A 26,251-nucleotide genomic window follows, 5' to 3' on the forward strand; every position below is an offset into this window, starting at 1 on the left:
GAAGTGCCCTCCACCCCTGATTCTTAAGTTTGCTGTGGTATTGGGAGTATTGGTGAATCTGGACACTGAGCAGACTGATGCCTTAAAATTGTCATTAGGGTTTCAGTTAAACTTCATACTAAAATGATATGAAAATCACAAGTAATTAGGCACAGTCTGCTATTTGCTGCAAGTATTGTTTATTAATCTATCTATTTGCATATGAGCAATAAGTTTTCATTGGAGAAATTTTGAAATTTTAGGATTATAGTTAACCTTAAATAGAGAAACCACTCCTTTTAGAATAGTCCGTAGTACTCTATGTTTTGAGAGGGGATAATAATGAAAACCATTAATAGCTAATGAGTTGACGGGATAGTGTATTCGATTAGTGAACAGTTCTGTTGATGTTTGTGTTTTCTTGTTTTCCTGTCTTTTCCCTTCGACTTCTGATTATATTTTCCAGAAATGTCTGCCCATTTCATTATGGCTGAGTTTTTGAGTTAATCTTAATTGATTTTGCATTTTATGTCTTATTTTGTATACTTGGTGTCATGTTGGTGTTCTCAGGATCTTTAATCCCAGAAATGTCAGAAGGGAAATTTTAAGGTTAGAAAGGACTTCGGAAGTTTAAATTTGGCAGCACTCTGAACATTTATTTCTCTTTCTCTGTTAAAAAAAAGTTAGAGTAGGACTTTGATATTTGGTTGTAGGGTAAAAGCCTCTATAGCCTAGTTCAAAAGTTGAGTGCCCTTTAGGGCTATGGAACGCTGGAAATTCAGGAACAAAAGGCAATTTTGGTTTCTGCTTTCATAAGGCTGTCCTTGAACAAAATCTTCATTTTTTTAAACAAGTACCAATCTCTAAGCGGTGGATGGGTGAGGCTCTTCATGGAGGCTCCTTTGTCCTCCCTCCAGGCAAGGCTGGTTAGTTCTGATAGTTGCTGCTGCCAATGCTGGAGAAAGACTCTTCTTTGGTGTTCCTTTTATCTTTTGCTTTCTCTAGTTGATCACACTGAATTGCCTTCTCACCAGAATCTAGGCCACTAGGGGAAGGTGCGGCTGTGCAAGGGGAGCACTCCTCCCCTTTGTGGGTGCCATTTCCTAGAGCTCCTGGAGTGATTTCTTCTGTTGCAGCAGCTGTGTAGATCATTTTTGTTTTATCTGGAAAGTTGAAAAAGGGTCAAGGGTGGGAAGGAGAGCAACCATTGTTAATGCAAAGCTTGTTCAGTTGAAGACCGCACATCCTATGTGTTGTGTTCTTTGGGGTTTTCCCCATATGTTTACCACCTATCCTCCCATGACTTAGACTCTGTAGAAGAGCTGTGTTTTCCCTTCAAGATCCTTAATGGTAAAAAAAAAAAAAAAAAAAAAAAAAGATCCTTAATGGTAATACTACTAATAAATATTTATCACTTTTTCTCCCAACTTGGTACGGGCAAGTGCGGTGGGAGAGTTTTATATTTTCAGCAGGGTTGACTTGCATTCAGGAGGATAAAGCTTTAGGGGGTCTCCTAAGTGGAGTTTCCATGACCCCCCTTTGGTTACCCCTTTTCCTGCGTGTGTGGGAGGGTGGTGAGTTGTAATAACAGTAGTCAGGGTTCTTCACCTATTTTGTCCCCATTTTTGTAGAAGGGTACAGAGCTCAGAAACAAAAGCGAGTCTTCACCCTGAGCACAGCTGCATTAGCTCTGAAGAAGGGCTTCTGAGGTGCATTACGTAGCCTTGCAAACTTGGGAACCTGGTTGGTTGGTTTAGAAACTTGCACCTCTCCTATTTTGTGAGATGGAGACTTCAGACTTCATGAGCAACAAATTTGAGTTGCTCTCAGGTAAGCATCAGACTAGATTCTTTGCCACAACTCCACTGTAGGTTTGTTTTTTAAGATTCATTTATTTTAGAGCATGTGCTCAAGCGCAGAGGGAGGAGAGAGAATCTCAAGCAGACTCTCCACTGAGCAGAGAGCTGGACCTGGGCTCAATCTCATGACCTTGAAATTATGACTTGAGCCGAAGTCAAAAGAGTTGGGATACTTAACCAACTGAGCCACCCAGGCACCCCTGCACTGCGCTTATAAAGTTCTGAAGTGTGGTCAGCTACTTTCTGGTTTCTTTTGGCTGCTTGGTAAGATTATATCCTGTTAATTGTAAATCTGCGTTTGCTACCATGAGATAATTCCCCCAGGGGAGGTTGTCTCCTGGGTTCTGAATTAATCCTCAGGGTCTAGAAAACATCTTGAAGAAGCCCTCGAGTTCATGGGAAATAAGATCCTCTTGAAGGATTTGAGTGGTTAAGAATATACTGATGTTTAGAATTCTAAAATAGTGATACCTTACCATTTTTCCTGATTTTAAAAAATGACATTTGCAGTTAGAGGAAGGGATTATACTAGATTATTGTGATAGTTACTGTTTATAATAAGCTTATATATTTCATTTTTTTTCTGTGTAACCAGAGTTGGAGTCTTTTTTTTTTTTCTCTCTCTCTCTCCTTCTTCTGGAATATTAGGTTGCATTGCTTTATTATACTTTCTTTGGAGTACCCAGTGGTCCTGGAGTCTAACCTGGTTCTAGGACAAGAGTACCTAATCCTAAAAAGATTTTCCAAATTGTGAATAGGGGCCCTTTCAAACAACTACTACCTCACAGCTATATATAATATCCAAGGTAATTTTCTGCCCTATTTCTTCATTTTGAGTCTTCCTGGTCTTCCCAGTTAAAGTCAAAATTGCCTTATTCCCATGGAGGGCAAAGTCCACAGTTCATTCTTCTGGCTAAAAGACCTAGCCCTTGCTCTTGGAAGTCCTTTCCTATTTTTTGGTGCTACCTTGTTCCTAGTGACTTGATAAGAGTTGAAGCCCCATCCACAAGGTCCCTGCCAGAGATTTGTTGGCTGGCAAGGATCAGGTCCAATTATGGGAGAACTCGAGAGTGATTCAGTACTCACCCTTGGAAGGCTTGATTTTCTCATAGCACCGAAAGATGGAGATCAGGAAAACCCCTTCCCCAAGCTGGAAAATCATGTAGAGGAGAGGGAAGAAGAAAAGTGGTCCAATGACTTCAGGGGGGAATGTCACATTGAGAATGGTGGAACAAAGCTGAACATTTTGGCATCCGGTTTCCATACTGACAGTGCGGCTGCACCTGTATAGGTTAAAGCACAAAAACCCCAATCCTTTACTCTCTCAGAAGGGACATGAGGGTGCATATTCACTTGCCCATCTCTCTCTCTCTCTCTCTCTCCCACCCTCCCCCCTCCCCCAAATCACCTAAGACCCATTGAATGAAGGTAGAAGGGAAATTTTTTATGAGAGCTTTTGAGTAGTTTAGAGATTTACCATTTGTCTACTTCTGTAGGATTACCAAATTAAAATTTGGACAAATGTCTGGCTGATGAGGGATGAAAGGACGTTGGTGTGAGCCAGTACAATTCATTGGCTTGTTAAGTTTACGTACGGGTTTGTTGCAGTAGGAACATAAAGTAGAAGATTGAAATGCCTGAAGACCTTGTCCTGTTCCCTGGTTTCTGATTTAAACATCTTTAATTCCAAAACCATAATGATTAAGAAACTTGAGGGACACCTGAGAGGCTCAAGTTGGTTGAGCGTCCAGCTCTAGGTTAGGGCTCAGGGTCATAATGTCAGGGTTGTGAGATCAAGCCCCACATTGGGCTTTGTTCAGCAGGGAGTCTGCTTGAGATCCTCTCCTGCACCTAACCCTTAACGCTGACTCTCAAATGAAAAAAAAAATTTGATTCAGTCTCCTTGGAAACATAAAAGCTCTTGGTTTTGCTCTCTTGTACACTAAAGAATGGGATGTTTAAATTGAATGAATATTCGTTGAGTTATGGTAGTGTTTTCAGATAGTTACTAAAAATTCTGATACCTGTCTCAGCACATTTATTATGGGGGAACTACTCTGAGGGCCCTTGATTATATAGCTGTTTATTTGTCATTGAAGATTGACATCTTGTGGTCATTGACAGCCTTTACTCTGCAACCATGTGCTACATCCTGTAGTACTTTGTACTTTATTAGTGTGGTTCTAAAAATGGATAACTTTTTAAGACGTATTTTTTAAAGCAGTTCAGCTTGGTTGGAGTAGTAGGATGCTACTGATGTTTAAGAATCCATAAGAATTTGTCTATGGCTGAAAAGAGGCAAAGTTCCTGAAATGCACTGCACTAGGTAGACTGTGTCTGATTATCCCACAACAGACTGTCAGGATGACTATTCCTGAAAAGAGCCCTGAGTTTGTGAATTGGATTAAACTACAGAGGCCCACAGCCACTTTGACTCTTGGTGCCACTTAGCAGAGCTGTCACTTAGTGGTGTCCACATCAAGACTAATGCCTAGGCAGGCGAGGAGGAAGAATGGGAAAGGAAGATGATCAAGAGCACTCAATTACGATGATATTGGGCTACTCCAGTGTCTATTAGCTACCAGATTCAAGCAGGCGGTGGGATTTAGGCTCAGGAGGGGGCACTTTGTCATGAGCTGTTCCTTTTTGGGTTGTTAGATGCCTTTGTTCCTAAACCATTTAGGAACTTCAGTGTTTCTCACAGTCCAGAGTTCCTTATTCAGTTGATTGATTTATACATGTTGCCAAGAAAATGTCTCCCCCCGGGTTTTGGATCTTAGTCTTTTCTTGAGAGACCAGGACAAGAATGACGCCATTGGGCATTGAGATATAACATATCACCTACCGTCCGTCGAGGCGGAAGAGAGCAGAGAGGATGTAGCCCAGCAGGAAGCCGATGAAAGGCATTAGAGAGGAGGTGGCCAGCAAGTGTGGTGTCATGACAAACCTGATACTCTTGCCCACGTTGATGACAGACAGTGCTGTTATGGCCACACTTAACAAAAGCATGATGATCATCCCTCCCTGTAAATGAGAACAGGAAGAAAAGGTGATTAGAAGAGTGGTGGGGGATAGGGAGTAGCAGAGTCTGAGGAAGTATGAATGGGTATCAAAGGTGGAAAATACTTTTTTTTTAAGTTTTTTTTTTTTTTTGGAAAATACTTTCATGAAAAATTGGCGTTTGAAGAAGGGAGTGCAATATCTTCCCTTTTTTTTTTTTTTTTTTTTTGGTACTCTTAATGGGTAGCTAGGAAGCTTGGATGACAGAGACCTAACATTTTTGTTACTGTTGACTGTTAAAAGAATAAGAGACCTAGATACTTACCAGCAAAATGAGTTTATTTGGATATAGAGGAAGTGCAATTTGGGACAAGCGAGCTATGGTGAACCATAGGCAAGTCCTGAGAACACAGGATTGGGCTTTTAGAGAGGAAAAGCTGGGAGAGGCTGTTTCGCAGAGTCGTCATTGGCTGGGCTGTTGCTGGGCAAGGAGTTCTTGGGGGGGGGGTATGTAAAGTAAGCTTTCTGTTGGGTAATGCAAGTTATGCTTTTGGCCACTGGTAGTGCAGGAGAACTTTCCCTTTGGGGCTTCTGGACTCCCATGTTAAATGAGGTTTATTCTTTATTTTCTCATTCGATCAAAGTCTGTAGTCAAAAACATTGCTGATCAAGAGATTTTTTTATATTTAGTGATTGTATCTGCTAAAGTAGCTTTGTCCTCTGGTGCCAGGAAGCACTTCTCTGGTTTTTGTGTCCCGTGTTGGAAAGTACGTAGGTTGGAAACTGTTGAGGCCACATTTGAGTAACAAGGAAGGGTATGAGGGAGAACTCAAAGGCATTTCCCATCTGAGGTCTTTATTTTGACAAGATTGTAAGGTTGGAGATCATCCTGAAGTCTTTGAGCTAACATATCTCCTTGTTGGTGTGTTACTTCTGTAGAGATTTGACAGGCAGTAAGTACAAAGTTTAAAAATGATTATATAGGGAATCCCTGGGTGGCGCAGCGGTTTAGTGCCTGCCTTTGGCCCAGGGCGCAATCCTGGAAACCTGGGATCGAATCCCACGTCGGGCTCGAAGCATGGAGCCTGCTTCTCCCTCTGCCTATGTCTCTGCCTCTCTCTCTCTCTCTCTCTCTCTCTCTCTCTCTGGCTATCATAAATAAATTAAATTAAAAACTATTTTTAAAAAATGATTACATAGCAGAATAATGAGGTTTGTATATTTAATAGTCCTAAACTAGGATCCCAAACCTGCAGGCATCCAGCTAAGAGGTCAAAGGACTGATGGTTACAGTTGGAGAAAGGTTGAAACAAGGTATGGGAACACCTGGCTATAACAGCTTAACCTGATAGGTCTTGTAATTATAATTTGGGATAAAAGAGAAATTGGTTGGTAGTAAGGGACCTCTAACCTCATGAACAGATTGCAGTGTCTGGTTCCAGATGTGACAGTTTCCCCCCTTTTGCCATAGATTGGGCCAAGAAAGGGAGGAAGAAATAAGATTAAGCAACATTGAGAAAAAGGAATATAGGCCTAATGTAGTCATCTTGGGAAAGCTGTATCCAAGTGTCATCCGTTTAAATTCCTGAAAATTAAATTATTTTTAGATCACAAGTTGATGTACAGGTCCAGTCAGGGTTTGCTGCTTTTTTTTAGATGATATAAAATTCTATTCCTAAGTTTGGTGGCACAACAGTTTAACAGGACCGAACAGGGCATTTTCAACAGGGTTGAAGAGAATCAATCTTGAGTGGTCTTCTAGTAAATGTAATCTCTGGACTGCAGGTGTGATGGTTAAAGTCTCCCATCTCTTGGGAGCACACTGTGGAAAGATTACTCTTTTAAAGCATGGTTAACAGACTAATTTAGAAGGAATATTTTTTTTTTTTTTTTTTAATTTAGAAGGATTAATGGCAGTATCCCTGGGTGGCGCAGCGGTTTAGTGCCTGCCTTTGGCCCGGGGCGTGATCCTGGAGACCCGGGATCGAATCCCACGTCGTGCTCCCGGTGCTTGGAGCCTGCTTCTCCCTCTGCCTATGTCTCTGCTTCTCTCTCTCTGTGTGACTATCATAAATAAATAAAAAAAAATTTAAAAAAAAAGATGTATATTTAAAAAAAAATAGAAGGATTAATGGCAGTGCCTTTGGCCATGGTATTTGAAGGGTCTCTACGGATTTTGCCAGTTGAGTCTAAATGATGCTGTTAGTGTGTTCAATTAGCCTGGAAGATTGAGGGTGGTAAGCACAGTGAAAGTATTATAGAAGCCAAACAGCACAGACTTGTCAAAGCCCTGAACTAGTTGAGTGAATATCCTAGTCACTGAAGTTGAAAGGGAGTTGATGGATGACCTTTTCTAGTAGAATTTAGCCGTAGAAGTAGTAGCCTATCTACACTGGGAGAGCTTCAGCACAGTGAAGAAACCTGTGAACCATTAGTAAGACGTATTTATATCCAAGAGATTGGAGGAAGCAACATGAAATCTGTTTATCAAACCTCAGAGTCTGTTAGGCGGTTTGAAGTGTTGGGGAACAGCATGGACAGGTTTTCTTGAATTGTATTTTGAGCAGGGGGGGGGCAAGGAAGATAGGCACCCTTTAGGATCTTGTTAGTATTTTACCACCAGTATTGGTTCATGAAGGCTTTATAGATTCAGTAATGGGAACCTTGAGTCTCTGGCAGGACTAGGTTATTTGGCTCAAGCCAGAGTTTATTTTTTACTTTATTTTATTTTTTTATTAATATTTTTTTTCAATTTTTATTTATTTATGATAGTCACAGAGAGAGAGAGAGGCAGAGACACAGGCCGAGGGAGAAGCAGGCTCCATGCACCGGGAGCCCGATGTGGGATTCGATCCCAGGTCTCCAGGATCGCGCCCTGGGCCAAAGGCAGGCGCCAAACCGCTGCGCCACCCAGGGAGCCCAGAGTTTATTTTTTTAATTGAGCCAACAGTAGATTTCTAATACTGTATTTCCTTTTCTAGGGCCAGTTGTTGAGCATCTCTAGTCAGTTTTTCTAGATTATCATTTGGGGGAACATCATTTTGGACCGTGACAGGTTTGGTTGGTGATTGGTTCCTTTGAGAACAGCATCCTTTGCAGAAATATCAGCAAGGTGGTTTCCTTTAGATTCCAGGGAATCAGGTTTGGAATTCCCAGGGACCTTGATAATGGCCAAGTGGCTGGCGAGAGTATGGCATCTAATAATTCTGGGCATAAAGGCCGTTTTTAATTTTGTCCCCTCCAGAACTGAGGAAGCCTTGCTGGTTCCATAGCATTCCAAAGCCACGAGCTTCTTAAAAGGCATATCTACTCAGGTGAGTGGTGGTCCCTTCAGGGCTTCCCAACTATGTTTTGAATGAGATTTACTGTCTTTTCACATAATTAAGCACAGCTTCTGGTTGACACCTCTGGATTGCAGATAGTTCAGTGAATGCTGTGACTCTGAAGGAATGAGACTATTCAGTCCTTCCACAGTTTTTAATTACAAATTAAAGGTTTTCTTACAAAGTCACTATCTCTGGAGCCTGTATACACATACCTACCATACTACCATCGCTCCAAATATTTTGGAACTGAGAAATTACTCTTGGAACCTGTCGTGCTCGCCTCAGATACCTCCATTATGAGAAAGGACTGCATGCATTTTAGGGTTAATTTGATCTTTGGAAGTGCCAAGAGTCCTTTGATGTGAAGCTGGTAAAGGTGGGGATCAAGCCAGGTAATGTGATTTTAGACCTAAATGATTTATAACCCTTAAAGGGGCAGCTACTTTTTTGAGTGACCTGCAGGCTGGATAATGAAGTTACCAAGTTTGTGAAATGTTCTGGGTAAAATAAGACAACATCTGAAACAAAGCCAGGTCTACCCTGCCCCAGATCAGTGCTATGAAAGCAATATTTATTAGAAACAAAGGTATATGTTTATTTACCTTAGGATTTGCTTTATTTTACAATTTTTTGACTTTATAGTTGGCTCTTACATACCATTTTATTTTTTTAAGGATTTCATTTGAGAGAGCATGAGGTGGAGGGGGAAGGAGCAGAAGGAGAGGGAGAAGCAAACTTACAACTGAGCAGGGACCCTGGGGTCATGGACTGAGCCAAAGTCAGATGCTTAACTGATAGAGCGCCCCTTGATTTGACCATTTAAACGTCTTGCCTGTACCAACTGATGTCATGAACTGATTTCACGTACCTCTTAGTGCCCAGAATTATTAGATGCCATACTCTCGCCAGGATGGAAAGGACTTTCACAGACCTCCTTGATAACCACACATTTCAAATTGTATTAGAAGACTTACCTGATGAACTGCCCTGTTTGCATTTGGATTTCTCCTCTTGGATTTTTCCTCTACTCAATGACCAAATAGGTTCTGTTCTCATTAAAATGTATGTGTCATTGGTTTACAGAAATTCTCCATGAACCTAGAAATCCTCTTCTCTGTGGCATCCACTTTCATTCCCTCACTCTTGTTCATTCTTTGGGGTTGTAGAGTGGTTTTGAGCACAGACATTGGTGTGACTCCAGTGTGAAAGCTGGCTCTGCTAGTCCCTAGGAGAGTCAGCTTTGCTCACTCAAGGTTTCTGAGAGGTGGACAGCACAGCACCTGGCATGTAAAAACCACTCACTGAATCGTAGCTCCTCTTACTACTCATTGGTAAAGGAGAGGAATTTAACGTTCCAAAGCTTCCTGTCCTGCCATTTGTCCACAACCTCTTGCTGAGGTAAGACGCCATCGGTAGCTGCTTCTCTGTAGGTCATCATGTTCTTTGTACCTCCTGACTTCACTGAAGCTGTGATGAGTGTCCATTCATGGTCAATCTATCAGCGTGCCAGTGACCCAGGAGGTGAACTCTGGCTCGCTCTTCCCACAAAGGTAGCCTATACGGGTTGTGACCAAATTAAGATGCTCTCATTTAGGGAGTTGGTGGAATACAGAAAAGGAAGGAGTAAAAGAAAAAAAAGTAGCGGCAAATGTTAAAAGACCACCGGCAGCGTTGGCCCATGAGCTGGCTCACATCATGAGGCGGGGGGGGGGGGTGGGGGGGGTGGGGTGGGTGGGAGTTCACCAGTGGCAGCAGGTAGAGAGAAAGCATGGGAGTGGCTGAGTCACTGTAACAGCAGGACCCTCATTTAAGGGTGGTGGATGACTTGTGGGAAAAGTGGACCATGTCAGGCTGAGGTTCATCAACCCGACCACACAGATTTGAATAATACACCTTTGCATGGGTAAGCTAAAGTATTCGAATTGCCATTCCAAATAGAGCACCCTTGAAATTGTGTCTTGGCTTACTTAAATGTGACTGCCCACAAGATAATGCAAGTGAGCAGAGTTTGAACAGATACCTTCTGCCCGAGCCAGTTATCAGGAGTCGGGTATATGGATTTGAAAGTCTCTAGAAGGATTAAGTGTGAAAAGAAGCAGGGACGAGTGTTAGCTCATTTTTCAGCTTACGATTTACTGTATCTTATGCAAGAGGGAGACTTCATTTGACTCCATTTCTGCTGTTGAGTGAAGGACATGGCGGTGCAACAGCAACAGGAGAGTGATCAATAATCCTGGGTCTGCCAAGTAAGTTCCCTGGGCCTCCGTTATTCTATCTATAAAATTGGAATAAGGCAGGAGACCGAACTGTATCCTGAAAGCCTTTCCAGGTTTCAGATCCGAGATTGATGCTGCATCCTCAAAGACTTTTAAAGTTATTCTGAGTTTAAAAGACCTACAGGGATACCTGGGTGGCTCAGAGGTTGAAGCACCTGCCTTCGGGCCCTGGGCATGACCCTGGAGTCCCGGGATTGAGTCCCAGATCAGGCTCCCTGCATGGACCCTGCTTCTCCCTCTGCCTCTATCTCTGCCTCTGTGTGTGTGTGTGTGTGTGTGTGTGTGTGTGTGATGAACAAATAAAATCTTAAAATACATTTTTACATTAGTTGTGACTAGCAGTACGGTCCTTGACTTTCTCACCTATAAAGTGGGGAAGAGTAGAGTTGCATTAAATGATAATCAGGGATCAGTTCACATTAAAAAAAAATTATTTTTCTACTTTCACAAACATTTCTGGGCTTTCTTCCCCTACTCATGTGGGGAGTGTCCCATGTGGAGAGAAGGACACGTACAAAGAGAAAGCTGGGCCTGGGGAGGGTGGGGATAGCAAATCAAGAATGGCCTGGAAAGCCACATTAGGGAGTTTATAAAATTTATCTTGGAGAGCATAAGGAACCAATGAGGTATTTACGGTGGAGAGTCACGGTAAGAGTTTGTACTTTCCAATCTCCATCCTCAGGTTAAAACTGGCTCAGGGAGCCTTCAGGTTAGAAGGCTGTTTCAGTTGGCTTGTGAGAAGCTAGTGGTCTGAGTGATAGTACTGCTTGCTCTCCGAGATGGGGAGGAATGGATGGATCCAAGTGACACAAGGCAGAACAATTAATTCCCAATTAAGTGAGGGAACATTGAGAACCACTTACTGGTTTTGTGGCTCAGACAGGCACTTGGGATGCCATTCCTTGAGATAATCACATGAGGAGCGGGCTTGGAGAGGAGATGGTTTGAAGACATGGCCCTGAATTTTAAATGCCTAAGGCATATTGTAGATTTGGCAGTTAAGTGGATTCTGGAGTCAGGGGAGAGTTGAGGGCTGAAGGTGGAAGTCATCAGCTTCTAGATGGTCATTGATACGGACCAGATGATCTGGTGGGGAGACCCTGAGCTTAGGGTAATTTGGCAAAAGCAGAAAGCTTCGGCTAAAGACAAGTAACTTTTACCAGAGAAACTCACTAGGGAGTCCAAAAAGAGGTGCCAGAGAGGTGATAGGAAAGCAGGAGAGCCTAGTTACCAAAGCTGAGGAATGAGGCTGCTGAGAAGGAAGCAGTGGTTGGCTCTACCAAAGGAGGCCAAAGAGTTAAGGATAAATTAAGAAATGTCTGTTGGGTTCGCAAAAGAATAGGTCATCATCATGCTGAGTGGCTAGAAACCAGGGAGGAATTCAAGTAGCTGAGACTAATTGTGGAGGGCCTGTCACTTGTGAGAGCAGCCCTGGTTGGTATGGTGCCAGTCAATGGAAGGTGTGCGGGGCGGGCGGGCGGGCGGTGGGGTGGGGTGGGCAGGTGCAGGGAAGAAAGGGAAGTATTGGAGCCCAGTAGGGATTTTGTTTTAAAGACAGGTGAACCTGTATTGATACTGATTGTGAGAAACCAGCTGATAGACTTTAGAGATGAGAGCAGAGGTGGGGGAGGCTGTGGGGCTTGGGGGTCATAATAAAAGATCTCTGAGAAGCAAGAGTGGAGAGAATGGATGATGCCATCTAGAGCTGAGGTGAGGTGATCGAACATGGACAGTAGGGGGGATGATTTTTCCAGATCTTCCAGCAGGGTGGGAAGGGTTGCTGTGGCCACTGTTATTAGGACTGGGCCAGGGCAATGGCAAATCTATCTTGTATGAGGATGGTAGTGTGAGAATTGAAAAGTCCTGACAACCTGACTTGCAACTTCTTTATGCTAGGCCCAAAGCTGCTGCCAAGTCTTGGGCTTTCAAGCAGCATGCTCTACAGGGAGGACGCTGTGGCCCAGGACAGAAATCTGAGGCAGGGAAAAAAACAAAAACAGGCTCTTAGGGTGTCAGAAGGCAGAGTCCTTCCTGAGGTGGAGCATGGAGCCCAGGCCTTGGGGGATGAGCAGTGAGCTGAGGAGGAGAAGACCAACAGAGACTGAGCTCCAGGGTCTCAAAAGTAGGTAGAGGTATCACTGAGGCACTCCCAAGAGTCCCATGATTTTTCTGAGGGCAAGGCAGTGGCATGATGTCCTGTGTGTGACAGTGCTCATCCAAACCCCCTGGGGCCCTACTCCCTTCTTCCCATCCGACACCTGAAATGCCGGGAGTGCATATACTACCTCTCCCTGTTCTCTTGTCCTTTAGCTTGTAAAGTTGGCCATTTGCCCTCATCCCCCCTGAGTTCCTCTCTTCAGGCGTCTCCCCAGGCTGACCTAAGTCCTACCCTTTCTCCATGGTCTTCTCAAGCCTCTCCCTGCCAGGAAGCTATCCTGAACCCCTGCCCCTCCCTAAACCCATCTTGTATTCAGCCAATACCTAGTTGTACACTGTATTTGATCTTCTCGTGTGTTACTTCATTTTCTGCTAATATCAGACTTGGTGACATGAAACCTCAGAGTGTAGCATAAAACCTAGCATCTAGTAGATATATAATACAAGTTTTTTTATTATAAAGTAATGATTATATAATTGCATGTGCCATTTTATTTTTTGCTCCTAACTTTACAGCAGTATTCTAGTGTACATTACAACCCCATGAGGTAGGTGTACCAATTGTAGACCCTTTTGTTTTTCCAACAAGGAAGGAAACTGACAACAGAAAAAGCCCAATGATTCTCCTCCCCAAGCAATACGCTGAGATGATGGTGGTGGTCTTGCTCCCTGCACAGGTCCCCAGGTTCTTACCTTTTTGATATAGCGTACATACTGTGGCCGTTTGGCTTTGAGGAAGATCCCAATGGTGCAGGGAATGAGAACCAGGACTAGTGATGACACAATGCCTTTGTAGGGTACCTTGTCCTTCAGATCCCCATCATAAATCCCATTGGAGTAGATATACAGGAGGAGGGGCATCATGCCCAGGGCAAAGAAGGTGGAGCAGGTGGTCATCACGATGCTGGGATGGAGAAGCAGGGAGAATACAGAGAGCCCATTAATAGACTATTCTGTTTGAGTACCTGTTATATTCCAGGCACTGTGCTAAGCATTTTACATTACATTTATTTCTTTTTTCCAGTAGGCTTAAGAGATACAGGTTGATATTCTCATGTTCTTTATGGTAAATAGAATGAGTCCCAGAGCCTGAAAAATATATCTTCTCAGCTCTAATTTGTATCTTAATTGCACTATTATCATTTCCATTTGGAATCCAATACATGTTAGCCCCAGAACCTACAGGGAGGGGCCTTCCAGAAAGGCCAACTGAAAGAATGAAGCTGCTAGGGAACATTGGTGGATTTGTGGATATTCATGTGACAATATATGGCTCTGGCTTCCATTCTTGTGGGAGGGTTGGCCATGAGGGGTTGATAAGACCCCAGGAAAGCCCCACCAAGTGTGTGTGTGTCTCCTCCCCACAGCTCTATCTACACTTCTTTGTTTCCATAGAGGTGAAATAATAACTTCAGTGAACACCAAACATGGCCTAGGTCAAAGGATCCAAAGTCGCCATCAAGGACAACAACAGGTAGAGGTATCACTAGGAGTAAGTAGATGTCAGAAGTGAGAGACCCTCAAAGAATACTGTGAGCTAAATAATGGGAATCCTTTTTCCATGAATATCTAAAACACCTAAGCACGTATTTGAGCTTGTAGGAAAGTTCAGGAGGTTTCCAAGTACCAGCAACAGGATGCAAAGGAGTTGGTTGGTGAGCTAATGCAAAGCTGCCATGTGTGGAGTGGGTAGGGGCTGGAGCGTTAGTCATGGTAATCTGGAGGCTTAAGTTTTCATGCCAAAGGGAAGGACCAAAACTGAAGTCTATGCTAATGAGGAGAGTGGAAATCAAGAAATCAATAATAAATATTGGAAAAGTTAAGTAACCGTGTCAAATACAAAATCATAATGGAAAAATATTTGGGACAGAGTAATCAACACATTTTAAAACACCTGGGAGATGACCTTGGATTACACAAGTTTCTTAGAAATGACATCTAGAGGGATGCCTGGGTGGCTTGTGAGCGTCTGCCTTTGGATCGGGTCATGATCCTAGGGTCTGGGGATTGAGTTGCACATCAGGCTCCCTGCAAGGAGCCGCCGCCTTCTGTGTTTCTGCCTCTGTGTGTCATGAATAAATCTTTTTTTTTTTTTTTAAATGACAGCTAGAGCGCACACACACACACCCAATGACTTTATCAGTTAAAAACATTTATGGGATCCCTGGGTGGCGCAGCGGTTTGGCGCCTGCCTTTGGCCCAGGGCGCGATCCTGGAGACCCGGGATCGAATCCCACATCGGGCATCCCGGTGCATGGAGCCTGCTTATCCCTCTGCCTATGTCTCTGCCTCTCTCTCTCTCTATCATAAATAAATGAAAATTGAAAAAAAAAAAACTTAAAAAAAAAAAAACATTTGTGTTTCAAAGGACACTATCCAAAAAGATACACCAGTGGCCAATAAGCGTAGAAAAAGATGCTTGACTCCGTAGTCATTAGAGAAATGCAAATCAAAACTATAATGAAATCCCCATAATCACTAGTATGGCTACAATAAAAGTGATGGGTAGTAAGTCTTGGAGACAATGCGGAGAAATTGGAATTTTCTTGTGTCGATGGGACAGTGACCATACCACCCAGCAGTTCTACTAGATACACAGTCAAGAGAAGTGAACGCCTATATTGACACAAAAACTTGTATACTAATGTTCATAGCAGCATTATTTGTGATAGCCAATATGTGGAAATCAATAAAGATACCGACTGATGCATGGATAAGCAAAATACGGTGTGTCTCTACAACCGAATATTCAGCCACAATTAACAGTGTGTTAAGTATTGGCACTTTACCACATGGACGAACCTTGAAAACGATATGCTATATGAAAGAAGGAGAAACATGAAAGCCCACACATTGTATGATTCCACTTACATAAAATTTATAGAGACATGAAATAGATTAGTGGTTGCCAGGGGCTCGGGTGAGAGGAATGTGTAGTGACTAACTGGTTTCTTTTTGGAAAGCTTAAAATGTTCTGGAATTAGCTAGTGGTGATAGTTCTACAACCTTGTGAATGTACTGAGAACTATTGAATGATACACTTTCAAAGGGTGAACTTTATGGTATGAATTATGTTAATAGAAAGCCTGGAGAGCAGCTAAAATATTACTCAGAAAATTAAATAATACTAAAAAAGATATTTTATTTATTTGAAATAGAGCATAAACAGTGTGGTGGGGTAAAAGCAGAAGGCGAAGCAGGCTTCCTGCTGAGTAGGAAGCCAGATGAGGGACTCGATCCCAGGACCCAAAGATCATAAACTAAGCTGAAGACAGATGCTTAGCCAACTGTGCCACACAAACGCCCCAAGGTAGCCTTAAACTTCTATAGGAAAAGCAGAAGACTAGAAATGAGCTAAGTATCTTACTCAGAAAATTAGAAACAAAGTAAACTCCAAGAATATAGAGGAAAGAAAATATTTGAGACAATGTAGTTTTTAAAAATATGTAAATTCAGAGGATGGGGCACCTGGGTGGCTCAATTGATTAAGCGTCTGCCTTGACTCAGGTCATGATACCAGGGTCCTGCGATGGAGCCCCACATCAGGCTCCTTGCTCAGCGGGGAACCTGCTTCTCCCTCTTCCCCCTGCTCATGCACTCTCTCAAATAAAATCTTAAAAAAACATAAAACGTCATTTATTAAAAATAAATTTATTTTAAATAAACCAAGACCAGTTCCATTGCCAAGTCCAAGCAAAGACACCGCTGGCCTGACTAACCAAAGAAAAAGAAGGCACAAATTGATTTTATCAGGAATGAAAAAGGGAATGTAATTATAGACACATTCAAGATTTTAGAGAGTTCTAGAAGAAACCGAGGCCAGTTTTATACTTTCCTATTTCAACTTGGATTACATGGACAATTTCCTGGGAAAAAATGATCTATAGAAGCTAACAAAATGAAGCTGAAAACCCGAATCAACTTAGTATCATGAAGTAGTGAAAACCTATCCTCCAAAGCCCACACAATATAGTTTTACAGCAGAGTTTGATTAGACATTCAAAGTACAGATAATCTCAATATTATACAGAGAATACAAAAAGGGAAAACCCGTCCTGATTTATTGTATGTGAATATTGTAATTTTAGAATCAAAGCTGCAAAAGAACAATATGAGGAAGGAAAGCTGGAGGCCTTTCTCACCCATGAACAAAGAAGAGAAAATCATAAATAAAATGTTATCAAATCTAGCAATTCCTTTACAAAATACAAAGAATAATATGAGTTTATCCCAGCAATGTAATAGTGGGTTAACATTAGGCAATATACTGACATACATCACTGTATTACCACATTAAAGAAAAATGGTATGATTGGTTCATAGCTAAGAAAGTTGTCATTCAACAAAATTCCGTGTTCACGCATTAAAAAATAAGCACGTTAGCAATAATGGAATTCCTTAACCTGAAAAGGGTATTAAAAGTCTATAGGAAACAACAAACTTTATGGTGAGAAACTAGAAAGTTTCCTTTAAAAATAAAGCAAGGATACCTGTTATCATCACCTCTATTGTAAATCATACTATATGTCTTTGCTAGCAGAGCAAAACAAGAAATAGAAACTGTATAGGGATGGGGAAAAAACCTAAATTTTCTAAACGTGCCAGGGACACCTGGGTGGCTCAGTGGTTGAGTGCCTGCCTTCAGCCCAGGGCGGGATCCTGGAGTCCCAGGATCCAGTTCTACATCGGCTCCCTGCATGGAGCCTGCTTCTCCCTCTGCCTTGTGTCTCTGCCTCTCTCAATCCGTGTGTCTCATGAATAAATAAAATCTTTAAAAAATATATTTTATTTATTTTTTCATGAGAGACACACACACACACAAAGAGGCAGAGACACAGGCAGAGGGAGAAGCAGGCTCCATGCAGGGACCCCGACGTGGGACTCGATCCCCTGTCTCCAGGACCACGCTCTGGGCTGAAGGTGGTGCTAAACCACCGAGCCACCCGGGCTGCCCAAATAAAATCTTGAAAAAGAAAAAAAGAATCCATAAGCTTTTGAATACATCAGCAATATGAAAAAGTCCATTGTGTCCTAGCAAACTGGGAAAAATAATTAGGACATGTATTTCTTTTTCGCCACCCCATCCCACCACATGCTAGGACATGGAGTTTTTAAAAAGATACCATTTAGCAGATGTAACTACACGGACTATGGTGAGCATTTTGTATATAATTGTTGAATCACTATTCTGTACACCTAAAACTAATATTGTGTGTCAACTATCTATACTGCAATTTAAAAAAAGGAAATGCCATTTATAATATTCACAAAATCTATGGAGTATTTAGAAATCTAAATACCATGCAGGGGGATCCCCGGGTGACTCAGCGGTTTAGCGCCTGCCTTTGGCCCAGGGCATGATCCTGGAGTCCCAGGATCAAGTCCCGCGTCGGGCTTTTCGCATGGAGCCTGCTTCTCCCTCCTCCTGTGTCTCTGCAACACCCCCCCCATGAATAAAAATAAATAAATAAAAATTATAAAAACATTAAAAATATCATGCAGGATCTTTTTTAAAAAGATTTTATTTATGAAAGACACAGAGGCAGAGACATAGGCAGAGGGAGAAGCAGGCTCCCTTAGAGAGCCCAATGTGGGACTCGATCCTGGGATCATGCCCTGAGCCAAAGGCAGACGTTCAACCGCTGAGCCACCCAGGCATCCCCCATGCAGGATCTTTATAGAAGAAATTATAAAATTCATAGAAAGGTATAAAGTCCCATCCCCCCCCCAAAAGAAAAGCTACACGATTTTCATGGATGGGAAGATACAATATTCTAAAAATTTAAAATTTTAATCTATTAATCAAAATTCCAGAAATATTTTTTGTTGACTGGAAACAATCTCCAGAATCAAATGAATAATAAGGGTGAAGAATAGCTAACATAATTTTCTTTTTCTTTCTTTCCTTCCTTCTTTCTCCTTCCTTCCTTCCTTCCTTCCTTCCTTCCTTCCTTCCTTCCTTCCTTCCTTCCTTCCTTCCTTCTCTCTCTCTCCCTCCCTCCCTCCCTCCCTCCCTCCCTCCCTCCCTCCCTCCCTCCCTCCCTCCCTCCCTTCCTTCCTTCCTTCCTTCCTTCCTTCCTTCCTTCCTTCTTCTTTTTCTTCTTTCTCTTTCCTTAAGATTTTAATGTATTCGAGAAGCAGAGAGAGTGCAGGGAGGAGCAGAGAGAGGAACAAGCAGGCTCCACATTCGATGAGGGGCTCCATGCCAAGACCCTGAGATCATGACCTGAGTCAAAACGAAGAGTTGGATTGTTTAACTGACTGGGTCATTCAGGCGCCCCATAGCTAGCATAATTTTCAAGAAGAACCGGGTGTGAGGACTTACCTTTCAGATATTAAGACTTAGAAAGTCATTGTAATCAAGAAAACGTGGTACTGGCTCAAGGTAGCCACACAGACCAATAGAAGAGAGATCCCAGACACAAACCCATGCATATTGGTGAATTTTATCTATGTGAGAGATGGCATTACAAATTACTGGAGAAAAATTCACTCCATCGTACTGGGAATTCTCTCTATTCATTCGAAAAATATAAAATTAGATCACACTCTACAAAAAAGTCCTAGGCTGATTGAAAATCTCCATGTGAAAAGCATAATTTTAAAGTTTTTCAAAGAAAATGTAGAGGAATATCTTCATGGCCTTAAGCATAGTAAATTATTTCTTTTTATTTTTTTTTAATTTTTATTTATTTATGATAGTCACAGAGGGAGAGAGAGAGAGAGGCAGAGACATAGGCAGAGGGAGAAGCAGGCTCCATGCACCGGGAGCCCGACGTGGGATTCGATCTCGGGTCTCCAGGATCGCGCCCCGGGTCAAAGGCAGGCGCCAAACCGCTGCGCCACCCAGGGATCCCGATTTCTTTTTTTAAAAAAAGATTTTATTTATTCATGAGAGACACAGAGAGAGGCAGAAACAGGCAGAGGGAGAAGTAGGCTCCCTGTCAGGGGAGACCGATGTGGGACTCAATCCCAGGATCCTGGGATCATGACCTGAGCCAAAGGCAGACGCTCATCCACTGAGCCACCCAGATACTCCCAAGCATAGTTAATGATTTCTTTATGGAACTCCCCGCAAAACACAAACTGTCAAGGAAAAATAGTTGTAAATTTGACTTAATTAAAGTAAGCACTCTGTATCATAAGACATCATCAGCAGAATATAAAGACGAGCCCCAAACTGTGAGTAGACCCTTGCAATCCACAAAAACAACAAATAACTACAAATCATTGAGAAAGGACATAACAGTCCAGTAGAAAAATAGGCAAAGGACCTATTTCTAGAAGGGGACCAATGGTGAATTGGTCAAATGGCCCTTAAACATAAAAGGTGCTAACCCTCCCTCAAAACCACGTTTAAAACTGCTATGACCCATTTCCCTCTCACCAGATAGCGCAAATTAAAAGTCTGGCAATTCCGAGTACAGAGGAAGACAAGGAGAAAGGAGGATCTTCCTACGCTGCTTAGGAAAGTGTCAAGTGGCACAAGTACTCTAGAGATTGTTTGTAGATGCGGGAGCCTCACGATCTAGTAGCCCTGCTCTGCTTGCACGCGCTCTCACCCAGGACGCCAGGGGCACAGGTACCACACCGCTCCCAGCAGCAGCAGCACGTGAAATCCACCAAGTGTCTGCCAGCAGAACAGATCCGTTCAAGCCGACTACACTGCAGTTCAAACGCGCTGAGGTAGCTGTTTTACTCAGGTGCCTCTCTCTCAAAAAAGCAAGCTGTCGGGGGATCCCTGGGTGGCTCAGCGGTTTGGCGCCCTCCTTCGGCCCAGGGTGTGATCCTGGAGATCCAGGATCAAGTCCCATATCCGGCTCCCTGCATGGAGCCTGCTTCTCCCTTTGCCTGGGTCTCTGCCTCTCTCTGTGTGTCTCTCATGAATAAATCAATAAAATCTTAAAAAAAAAAAAACAAAAAAACAAGTTGTCCAGGGATCTGGGCAGGATGGTACTGTTTGTGTAAAACTTAACAACAGGCAAGTACAACGGTGTATCTTGCTTATGGATATTTACAAGTAGGTAGTCACAGGTGTAAAAGGGTCTGCTCCCTTGGGATGGGTAGAAGGGCACCAGAAGGGGGGCCAGTGGGAACAGTGCTAGCTATTGATCTCTTCTTGTGAGAAAAGCCACACACAACTTGTGTGCTTGTTTTGATGTCCTTGAGCAGAGAAGTCATGATTGCTTTGGCGTGGTGTGTCAGACATTCTGGAATTTTCTCCGGGATGTGGGGTGCCTAGTGAACTCAGGGAGGTGAAAACCATGCTCCAAGACCTCTAGGTCCTTCCTCCATGTGCAAGTGCTGGGCGCACCTCCCAACCTGCTGGTGTCTATGACTTGTGATCCTTGCTTTCTCCCGAGGGACAGGGAGGAGAGGTGACCCGCCCAGATGGAAGCTCTGAGGCCGGAGCCTGTTCCGTAGGGACAGCGTGGACCTGACCGCGTCTCGGGGGCCGGAGGGCCGGAGGGAAGGGAGCACGTGTGGGTTTTCAGTTCTCCTTCCCGCTAAGAGCACTGCACACGCCCTGCTTGTGGGCGTCCGTACAGCCTGTTGGAGGGACAGGTTTTGAGCCCTTGTCAGTGAAGGCGCTGGGGGCTGGAGCTGAGCAGGGGGGACCTGACAGTGTCGGGTGAAGTGTGAGGCTCCCGGAATGGCTTCCTTGTCATCGTGGCGGGGCCTGCGGGCTGGGCGAACGTGCAGGGCAGTGCAGGCCGTCCGAGGGGCCGTCCGAGGGCCTCGTTGCCCTCCGTCTCGGAAGAGCAGGCTCGCTTCAACCTTGAGGGCATCTCCCCTTGCCGGGGGGTCACCTGCATTCTTGGGCGCTTGCGTGTGGTGGCACCCTTGAGGAAGGGACTGTCATGCCTGCTCCCCCCGGGGGCCCAGTCTCCAGAACGTGGCCTCTGGCCTGGGATGGTGGCGGCCCCGGACTCACCCCGCTGTGAGAGGGAGTAAGGGCAGGAGAGAGCCCGGGACGGCCTCCACACACGACTTGCCCACAAACTCTGGGGGCCTCTGGCGAGTCATGTGTAAAGTGGAATCGGGGTCTTACGACCGCCCCCCCAACTCTAAACGGGCCGTAGTCTAGTGTTGTGGTTAGAGAGGTCTCCACCTGGTATGCCCCTGGGCTACAGCTGGCCCTGCACAGACACCGTTTGGCTCGCACAGTGTTCTGAAAAACTTTTAATGAGTTGCCAATATTGAAAAATTTAGAGATTTCATGTAAAAAGGGAGATTGTACTTTCTCTTGAAAAACAGGGAACTGGAGCAGTGGTGGCTCCCTGCTCGCACGGAACACCGATGGCAGATACGGTGGCATCTGGCCTGCTCAGGAGGCCCGTGCCTCACAGCCGGCAGGCCACCTCCAGCCACTTTGTTCGTTTATATTCGTGCCTGGCCCTGAAGATACTGGAGGGAAAGGACAGGCTTTGGAACCTCCCAGATTCTCAGACAAATGTATTAGCCTCTCTGTGGCTCAGTTTCCTCATCTCTGAAATGGGACTACGTATAGCACCTCCTCCTGGGATGCTGCATGAGGGTTTCCTGTGAAGTGCTTGGCACGGGGCCTGGCTGATTTTTTATTATCGGTATCATTTCCTTATAATACGTGGAAGGAGTTGTCCCACATGAACTGCAGTCGTAAGTTAGTCTGGCAGCCCGTGACGTGAAGCATGCAGTCTGGCGTGCTCGGCTGCTGGGGTCTGAGGCATGGTTTAACATGCATGGAGGTTTGTGGGAAGGGGCCTTATGGCAGACATGGGGAGGGTGTCGCAGCATTATCTTCCAGGTCTTGGAAGAAGTGAGGGGCCCCAGGGGCCCAGACAAGGAGGCTGAGCAGGAGAGCATGAGGGCTCATGTTCCTGAGTCCCTACAGGCTGGGCCGGTGGGGTCCTGGAACCTCACAGGAGCAGGCACGCTAGAGAAGCCTCACTGGCACCCCCTGGCCGACGAGGCTGGGACATCTGGTCACTTAGGCTTCACAAACTCCCTGTTGTCCTCTACATTGTCCTTGCTCTGATGCTTCTCCAGATTCACAGAGCCCTGGGAATACCCCACCCCTGACCTCTGACTTCCCGCACTCCTTCTACACCAGAATTAAGGTACAGTCTGAGTTTCTTGGGACATGGAGGCTGCAAAGAGCCTCGTCCACAGGGCAGATTGAAGACCAAGCGCTTGCTTGGCAGCAGGAGGATTTGGATCTGAGAGGGGGAAGGGTTTCCTCACAGGTAGTTGAACATTGAACATGTTCCCGTGGAAGACTGGACAAGACAAACCCCCTCTTTTTTTTATTATTGTTTTTTTAAAACCCCCTCTTTGTGCCCGTCTTGCCATCACCTAGCACAGCGAGGGCTGAGTCACATGGGTAGAGAGTCCAGAGCTTGGAATGTGGGTCCCAGTAAAGACCAACTCACTCTTGTTTTTTCATTTGAAGATCGATGGTGGGCAGCCCCGGGGGCGCAGCGGTTTAGCGCTGCTTTCAGCCCAGGGTGTGATCCTGGAGACCCAGGATCGAGCCCCATGTCAGGATCCCTGCATGGAGCCTGCTTCTCCCTCTGCCTGTGTCTCTGCCTCTCTCTTTCTCTCTCTCTCTGTGTATCTCTCATGAATAAATAAATAAATAAATAAATCTTAAAAAAAATAAATAAATAAAGATCGATGGCTTTACTCCTCATCACCAGCAGGGGGTTCCTTACCTGGGTGGTTTGCTTTAGTAAAGTTTGGCAGGGTGCTGACCAGCAGAGCAGCTGGACTGTCGGAACCCCCTGGCCTGCCTGGCATAGAATAGGGTCTCCACTGGGGTCTGGACCTCAGAGGGGGCAGGCTGGAGACTGAGGCTCACATGGAGGCAGGAGCTTCGACTGGTGGTTTTCCCTCAGCCAGCAATGGGCTGCTGCTGGGGCTGCAGCAGGTCTGAAATGGCCTCACTCTGACAGAAGTTCCAGATCAGAGTTCTCCCTGTTTGGAAGGACAGGCCCTTGCTGATGTCTGCTGTTGCGCTTCGGGGGAGGGGATCTGCTGGTTTTCCCCCTACCAGTTTGGCTGAGGTGCATGAAGCCCCCCATGGCCCGGGCCAGCGCTGGGAAGCTCTGGGATCTTTCTGGTTGTGTCTTTGCTTGGATATGTTCCTGTGTCTGATGGGCCCACAGGGGTGGGGGGGGCGGTGGGGGGGCAAGTTAAGAGAAGCCACTCTAACCTGAGTAGCTGGAAGGATCTTTGAAAGGTCTTGCCTGTTCTCCAGGATTGGAAGGGCTCTTTGGTTCTGAGCCACCCTGGTCTCCCTGGAGAAGTTGGAACCCATGTGCACTCCCTTTCAGATCTCTGGCCTCAAAGTAGACAACCGGCCCACCATGGGAAGTGCGCAGAGCTCCCCAGAGGCCTCTCGGGTGTGAACCAATACTCCTTCACGTCAGTTCTCGTGGCCCCTCTGAGACACTTCTGGAAGTCTCAGGAGGCCCCCGGACCAGCTGGGCCCCTTTGACTTGGTACTTAAACCAAGGTGTACCCCAGCTCCTGGCTCCAGCCCAGCATAAGCTGTTGATAGCACTGCCCGCCACCGTCCCCCTGCCCTGGGATCCACCTGCCCCCCACTCACTCCCTAGCCTGGCTTTAGCCCAGCTCTTCCCCTAGACTGTGGCATATCCAGTGCAGCTCCCATCCGCATGTGGCTTCCTCCTCACCTCCAGTCCTACCTGAGGTTCATGTCCCCCTTCATGGCCAGACTGAAGACATTGGACAGGGTCCCCCCGGGCGAGCAGCCGCAGACAAGGATGGCCAGCGCCTCGATGTTGTTGAGCCTGAACACCTTGCCCAGCGTGAAGGCAGTGAGAGGCATGATGCCATACTGTGCAATCAGAGCGATGACCAGCCCCTTAGGCTTCCAGAAGTGAGCCTTGATCTTGCTGAATTCCATGGTGCAACCCAGCGAGAGCATGATAATGAGCAGCAGGAACACTAGGATGATGCTCAGGGCCTTGTCGGTGGGGCGCTTGCCGAAGTTGGGTGGGAGGGTGAAGTTGAGCGGGGCCGTGATGTTGGGGGCGTCCATCCTCTTGTCTGGCAGTGGAAGGTGGGGGACCCAGCGCTCCCCTTGTTCGCCGTGGACTCCCTTCCCTACCCAGTCTTTGCTGGGTGCCTTCTCCAGTCCCGTCCCCGGGCAGCAAGCTTCAGGACAAAATGTGGCTCTGGGCAAATAGAAGGATTATGCAACTGGTCGTGCTGTTTCTCTGGCTGCGGCCCCAAAGGGGGAGAGAACCCAGAGCCTTATCTGCCTGGCCTTCCCTGCTTCCTTCAATTCCTGCACCTCTGCAGCCTTCCTGGGTGTCCCTTCTCTCTTAACACTTTGCTACCTCTGGGACCTGAGAGCTGTTTCTCGCCTTCACCGCCCACTGAGCACAGCCACAGGCATTCTGTCTCTGGGGACCCGTCCAGGACTAGCACAGATCCAGGTCTGGTCCTTCTTGTTCTCTGTTCAGTCCCTGATGCCTTTGTTCTCATTTGGGAGGGGAGGGGGACAGATGTCTTCCCCGTGCCCACGGGGTCATATAGTGGACACGGTTGAGTGGCACATTTTCTTGCTGGACGTAGGTAGCATCTCTCAAGGGCTGTGAGATGGGGTAGGGGCTGGTGTGCTGCTGGCTTCCAGGAGGGGATATGTCCAAGGTTCCTCACCTGGAAGATGATGCGTGCCCATGTCCTTCTCGCCTGTTCTGGGCAAACCCTTACCTTATTCCCAAACCTGGACAGAACAGGTCCCAGGAGGAAGAATATGCTCTGCAGAGGGCAGAGCCTGCTGGGATGGTGAGGGACTCTTGAGAAGCTGGGGGACTCTTCCCCTAAAAGGCAGCTCTCAGGGAACCCTTGCGTAGAGATGTTTGTGCCCCGATTTCCCAGCTAGCCTCCAGAGGAACCCCATTGCTTGGGAAACTTGCTGAGAAGGAAGCAGGGATGAACAGACTTCTCTCTCTGATTTCCTGACTGCTCTACCTTCACGCTGGCTTGTGTGCCAGCTGGGGCCAGGCTCTGGGCAAGCAGCAAAAGTAGAAAGAGGTGGGCACCTGAGGGCAGGGCACGTGGGGTGTGTGTGTGTGTGTGTGTGTGTGTGTGTGTGTGGCAGCCCTGAGCCTCCTTCCATCCCAGTGGCAGGTGTGGCACAAGGGAGCAGTCTCCAGAAGAACAATCACATGGAACCCATGAGGCCTGGGTGGGGTCTCCTGGTTTTGTATTTGCTGAAACAGGATGTTAGGCAGGACAGGGAGCAGGGTATGAGCCACTGTGGGTTGGGGGGTGGGGACAGATCTTGGTCTGGAATGAGGAACCATCTAAAAATGAGCACTCTCCAACTATGGCCCTGGGCCGCTGGAATCCTGCATGGATAAAGACTGGGGAACCGGATGCACACCTTTTCCACCACACTTGCACTCAAATGCTGCTTCCTGGAGTTGAGAAGAGCACAGTCCTTAGGGCTGAATACCCTGGCCTGGGACGAAGGAAGCTGGAAGCTGAAAGAGGACGTCAACTGCCCTCACTTTGACCTTGACCTTTCTAACTGATCCAGTTCTTCTTTCCGGCTTATTTCTTAACTCTGGTAAAAGACCCTGCAGGCAAAGCATCCCCTGATGGGAACCGCAACTACCCCCTGGAGCAGTAAGGGGTA

General features: G+C 45.6%; 1 protein-coding gene and 1 long non-coding RNA gene across 2 annotated transcripts; one reads left to right on the plus strand and one right to left on the minus strand.

Moving 5' to 3' along the window:
• Nucleotides 1–608: 608 nt before the first annotated feature.
• Nucleotides 609–24,775, minus strand: SLC10A1 (solute carrier family 10 member 1). Its single transcript, XM_072839086.1, has 5 exons — nucleotides 24,288–24,775; nucleotides 13,291–13,501; nucleotides 4,684–4,862; nucleotides 2,925–3,121; nucleotides 609–1,142 (listed from the first exon to the last, which is right to left on the minus strand). The coding sequence occupies exons 1-5, from the start codon at nucleotides 24,641–24,643 to the stop codon at nucleotides 907–909; spliced, it is 1,179 nt and encodes a 392-aa protein (XP_072695187.1). The 5' UTR covers nucleotides 24,644–24,775; the 3' UTR covers nucleotides 609–906.
• On the plus strand, nucleotides 7,656–9,250 carry LOC140640174 (uncharacterized). The gene is made up of 2 exons (XR_012036841.1): nucleotides 7,656–8,152; nucleotides 8,839–9,250. It is a non-coding gene; the product is annotated as an uncharacterized lncRNA (long non-coding RNA).
• Nucleotides 24,776–26,251: the final 1,476 nt, after the last annotated feature.

Source organism: Canis lupus, chromosome 9 (genome assembly GCF_048164855.1).
Source record: "Canis lupus baileyi chromosome 9, mCanLup2.hap1, whole genome shotgun sequence".
In the NCBI taxonomy this organism is placed as follows: domain Eukaryota; kingdom Metazoa; phylum Chordata; class Mammalia; order Carnivora; family Canidae; genus Canis; species Canis lupus.